We start from the raw sequence: 6196 nt of genomic DNA, 5'->3' as shown, positions 1-6196 counted from the left end.
GGGCCCTCACTCACTTAAATCCAAGGGCCCTCACACACATAGATCCAAGGGCCTTCACACACATAGATCCAATGGCACTCACCCACTAAGATCCAAGGGCCCTCACCCACTTAGATCAAAGGGCCCTCACCCACTTAGATCAAAGGGCCCTCACTCACTTAAATCTAAGGGCCCTCACCCACTTAGATCCAAGGGCCATCACTCACTTAGATCCAAGGGCCCTCACCCACTTAGATCGAAGGGCCCTTAACCACTTAGATCCAAGGGACCTTACCCACTTAGATCCAAGGGTCCTCACTCACTTAGAACCAAGGGTCCTCACCCACTTAGATCCAAGGGCCCTCACCACTTAGATCCAAGGACCCTCATTCACTTAGATCCAAGGGCCCTCACTCACTCAGATCCAAGGGCCCTACCTCACTTAGATCCAAGGGCCCATACTCACTTAGAACCAAGGGCCCTCACTCACTTAGAACCAAGGGCCCTCACTCACTTAGAATCAAGGGCTCTCACTCACTTAGAACGAAGGACCCTCACTCACTTAGATCCAAGGGCCCCCACTCACTTAGATCCAAGAACCATCACTCACTTAGATCCAAGGGCTCTCACTCACTTAGATCCAAGGGCCCTCATTCACTTAGATCCAAGGGCCTCACTCACTTAGATCCAAGGGCCCTCACTCACTTAGATCCAAGAGCCCTCACTCACTTAAATCCAAGGGCCCTCACTCACTTAGATCCAAGGGCCCTAACTCACTTAGATCCAAGGGTTCTCACTTACTTAGATCCTAGGGCCCTCACTCACTTAGGTCCAAGTGTCCTCACTCACTTAGATCAAAGGGCCCTCACTCACTTAGATCCAAGGGTCCTCACTCACTTAGGTCCAAGGGTCTTTACTCACTTACATCCTAGGGCCCTCACTCACTTAGGTCCAATGGCCCTCACTCACTTAGGTTCAATGGCCCTCACTCACTTAGGTCCAAGGGTCCTCATTCACTTAGATCCAAGGGCCCCCACTCACTTAGGTCGAATGGCCCTCATCCATTTACATCCAAGGGTCCTCACTCACTTAGGTTCAATGGCCCTCACTCACTTAGGTTCAATGGACCTCACTCCATTAGATCCAAAACCCTCACTCATTAAGGTCCAAGGGCCCTTACCCACTTAGGTACAAGGGCCCTCACTCACTTAGATCCCAGGTCCCTCACTCTCTTAGGTCGAATATCCCTCATCCACTTTCATCCAAGGGCCCTCACCCACTTAGATCCAAGGGCCCTCACTCATTTAGGTCCAAGGGCCCCCACTCATTTCGGTCGATGGTCACTCACTCACTTAGGTTCAAGGGCCCTCACCCACTTAGATCCGCATGCCCTCACCCACTTAGTTTCAAGGTGCCCTCACTCACTTAGCTCCAAGGGCCCTCACTCATTTAGGTCCAGGGGCCCTGTCCCACTTAGATCCACAGGCCCTCACCCACTTAGATCCAAGGGCCCTCACCCACTTAGATCCACAAGCCCTCACCCACTTAGATCCAAAGCCCCCACTCACTTAGGTCCACGGGCCCTCATCCACCTAGATTCAAGAGCCCCTATTCACTTAGGTCCAAGGGCCCTTACCCACTTAGATCCAAGCGCCCTCACTCACTTGGGCCCAAGGGCCCTTACCCACTTAGGTGCAAGGGCCCTCTCCCACGTAGATCCGAGGGCCCTCACTCTTTTAGGTCCAAGGGTCCTCACTAACTTAGATCCAAGGGCCCTCACTCACTTAGATCCAAGGGCCCTCACCACTGAGATCCAATGGCTCTCATCCACTTATATCCAACGGCCCTTACTCACTTTGATCCAAGGACACTTACACCTACATCTACACTTAACCCCAACCTAGACTTAGACCTACACTTACACCTAAACTCTAACTCTAGGTCTGACCCTAGGCCTAACTATAAGCCTTAACCTAGGCGTAACTCTAGACCTACACTTACACCTACATCTACACTTAACCCCAACTTAGGCATAACCCTAGGCCGAACTCTATGCCTTACCCTAGGCCCTCTCCCTCTTAGGTCCACAGGCCCGCCTTCACTTAAGTCCACGAGCCTTCACCCACTTAAGTCCACGGGCCCTCACTCACTTTAGTCCACGGGCCCTCACTTATGTATTTGAGCCACTAGTACGCACCTTCAGTAAGGCCAATCAATCTGTTGAACTATATCTATAATATGGCGATAGCTTCCTTGTGATTACTTACGTTTGCAATCAGCAGTGTTTGACCATTGGCCGCCAATGAGGCATGTGGAATTGACCTCCTGTGTTTGATCATAAGATTGTGCACATCTGAAGACAATCACTTCACCCTCTTCATGTAGAATATTGCCCAATAATTCACCACCCTTTGGACTCGGTGGAGGTCCACAATCTAAATAAAAATAAACAGTTACATGATTCTGTTGGTGTGTTGGATGGAGGGAGGGGTGATGGTGGGTGTAAAATTCCGAATTCCCCAACTGTCCGAATTGTCCGAAATTGGTCAAAAAAGACAAAAACATCGAAACTAAAATTGCGCCAAAGGTCGTGCACAAATTCGGGAATCAAAACATTTTACATAAAAAAACGAATATTTTTAAAAGCTTTCATTTGGTCATATCACAATTTTTTTCTTTATATTTCGTGTTCACTACGCTAATTTATAATGATGCCGTCTATGAATTGATATTTTTGATTATTAATAACTCCGAAACCCTTCATCCCATTGTTAACAATTACAAACTCCAGTGAGATCTCATCAGTATATACATGCATACCTAGTTTCATGAAGATTGGATAAAAACCGTAGTCTCTATCATGCCTACAAGGAAAATTTGACGCGTTTTTACTAAGTCAAGGGCAAGAACTCTGTAAACGTTCTTCCGATTATTACCATTTTCGATCTTGGCCGAAATCTCATCAAAATATACATGCATACCAAGTTTCATCAAGATCGGATAAAAACTGTAGCCTCTATCGCGCCTACAAGAAAGGGGAATGGGAGACGGGCCGACGGACGACGGCAATATACGTCCACATTTCCATGTAGGCGTATAAAAAAGGTTAGTCTGAAAACATGGTTTATTTATTTCATACCTTGACTGCAATCAAAGCACTTAGCTACAGATACAAACTTCTATGATACAAGAATAAGGTGTCAATTGCAGTCAAGGGTTGAAACACTGTGATAGTGGGGGAGGGGCAGGGGGCACCTTACTCCTTGCACGTTAGCCTGTTCCCATCATTCACATTAGCATCAAACTTTGTGACTTCGATCACAGACAACAAAACGTGTGTATTGAATAATATCGATTATATTTATTAAAAAAAAAAAATATCAATTCATAGACGGCATTATTATAAACTAGCACGGTGTACACGAATAATAAAGAAAAGAAATTGTGATTTGACCAAATGAAAGCTTTTAAAATATTCGTTTTTTGATATAAAATATTTTGATTCCCAAATTTATACACGCCCTTTGGAGCAAATATAGTTTAGATTTTTTTGTCTTTTCTGACCTAATTCAGACCGTTCGTAAATTCGAAATTTTACACCCACCGGAGGGGTGACTTTCTGGATGATTGGCTGGGTGCATTGATGAATGAATGAATGAATTATACACTTACGTTTACATCTGTTGGGTGTTGTCCAAGTACCGTTTTCCAGACACGTTGAAGTAATATTTTGGTCTATTGAATAACTCTTGGTGCAAGTGTAACTAATTGTTTCATTCTTGATTTGGTAAACCGGTCGACTCACTTCTCCATTTTGAACTTCTGGTGGTTCTCCACAGTCTAGAAAATCGAAAATGACAAATCTCTCTTATTTTTCTATTGAATATCTATAACGCCTCTGTTATTTTTAGAAGGAAATACAAACTCTTCTAGACACCTGATACCACTTTTCATTATGAAATACTTACTCACTTATACTTCCTCATGTGCATTGTAGCAACTGCAACCAATGTTTCGCCAAACGGTTATATCGAGTTTCGTTTAGCGGTTCGGAGATTTTGTACTTGCTTTTTTTATTGATAGGGTCAGTGTGTAACTTGCTGTATTCAGCCTCTGATAGTTATATTTGACGGAGATGGTTTATACGACAATCATATTGAATTATACATTGGTAAAGATAACTCTGTAACATTGATACACGCCTGTTACATATCCCTCATTGCACACTGAATGGTGTTGCTGGTCTTAATAACTGTATAATCTGTTTAGACGATCGACGAAAGCATTCTAATTAGTCAAAGCTTTAGTTTATAATTATTGAAAACTTACGGCGACAGTTATCTGCTGGAGTCCACGTTTTATCATTTTGACATGTAGATGTGATGTTTTGAGTAGCAAGATAGGCATCAGGACAAGTATATTCTATCGTTTCACCTTCTAGATGGAATATGGGTTTTGTTATAACTCCCCCTAATATCTCCGGGGGGTCGCCACAATCTGCAAATACAATGAGAATTAGGTATAAAAGTATAACTTTCGCCCTGGGACCTTATTCTCTAAAACTTCATTTAAATAATATGCAGATTTTAAGAAATACAGTAATATGATTGGATAACAACACCTAATTTTTAAATCAATATTTGTGATTGACCAATCAGATGACTGGAACACTAAAATCATCTAAAGTTAAGGTTTTGAGAATAAGACCCCAGGGCAGCAGCTTGATAAACATAATACCAGGCGTGGAAATTCCGCACGGTAAGGAAATAAAGGTTGGGGCAATGTAACGAAAGCACGGGCAGAGGACATATAAGTTATATAAGTTTAAGTTGAACACACGGTTAGGTATTAGGAGGTTAGAGTCGACAACGAGCCCACTCTCGAAATCTCTGGTATCAGAACTTTTCTTACTTTGAGGAGGATTCGAACCCACGGCACCTAATTGCCAAGCAGTCGATAATCCCTCTATTATAGCTACCGATTGAGCTATTCTACTCTAACAGTAAATATCTCTTCTATAGGAGTTCCTTCCTATCATTTTTTTTTATCTTAATGTGATACTACGTCTTAGAATGAACATAAAATATAAGAATTTTAAACTTGGCGAATAAAAGCCAGTAGATATACCTGGTGTCATAAATAACATAACAGGATCCTTATATAATCTGATAAATCCAAAAAACTTACTAATTATCCATAAATATGCAATTAACTTTGAAAAACGCTTAATATATGATTAAGCGTTTTTCAATAATTATTCAGTTTTATGAATTTTCCAATTTTCTAGATTTGACAGGGATTCTGTTGTAACTTTATGACACCAGGTAAGTTCACTGATGAATATATACTCATATTGACCATTCTTGAGAATTAAAATTTACGTTCATTCTAAGACGTAGTATCGCTTTAAGTTTCTAGAGAATTTTCGCCTTGACAAAAACCAAAATGAAAAGGAGAAATAGAGACTTACATTTACAAGCTGTAGGTTGAGTCCAGGTAGTATTTTCTTGACAAGTAGAAGTGATATTTTGATCGTCTTGGTATGAATCAGTACAAAGATATCTGATCTCTTCACCTTTTAGATGTGATATTTGTCCTACCAGCTGAGTATTGTTCACCAATGGTGGATCACCGCAATCTAATATCAAATCAAAATCAATTTCAATTTTCAATCAGACGTCTGTGGTCTCACAGTTTCACGACAAAACAGGCATTGTAAGAGGTCACTATCGTAAATGTCCCTTTAGCGGCTTTTTTTAGTGGAATTGCTGGAACCACATACTGAAAATTGATATGCTGCAAATCGAAGTTTTTGGTGTCCCCTAATACTAATAGTCACTTTTAACTCCAATTAACGAAGAATATCAAGAAAACAGATTGTGCGAAACAAACATTATTGGTGATCGGAGATCAAACATTGAGTTGGGTGGAGTGGGTCAGACTTACGTTTACAGTTGCCGGGGGTGGTCCATTGACCATTTCTCTGGCATTTCGATGTTATATTCTGTTGAGTTTTGTACGATCCAGGACAGGTGTACCAAATAACTTCATCTTCTTGGCGCGTTATTTCTTCTTGTATAATTGAGTTATTCACCACCGGAGGCTCTCCACAATCTGAAATATTATATAACGATCGTTTTATAATATAATACAGGCCTCAGAAACACAAACGTTTTTTTTCTTAAGGAATTTTGGTTGATTCTAGCTAGAAAGAGAA

At 41.7% G+C, this 6196-nt stretch overlaps 1 protein-coding gene across 1 annotated transcript; it reads left to right on the top strand.

Moving 5' to 3' along the window:
- Positions 1 to 1192: 1192 nt before the first annotated feature.
- On the top strand, positions 1193 to 1408 carry LOTGIDRAFT_118946 (hypothetical protein; the record flags this gene model as incomplete). Its single annotated transcript, XM_009057578.1, has 1 exon — positions 1193 to 1408. A coding segment is annotated over one exon (216 nt), but the record flags the coding sequence as incomplete, so codon positions are not given.
- Positions 1409 to 6196: the final 4788 nt, after the last annotated feature.

The sequence above is a fragment of the Lottia gigantea genome (assembly GCF_000327385.1).
Source record: "Lottia gigantea unplaced genomic scaffold LOTGIsca_30, whole genome shotgun sequence".
NCBI lineage: Eukaryota > Metazoa > Mollusca > Gastropoda > Lottiidae > Lottia > Lottia gigantea.
The sequence above is the reverse complement of the archived record's forward strand: the minus strand, read 5'-3'. Positions and strand labels throughout refer to the sequence as shown.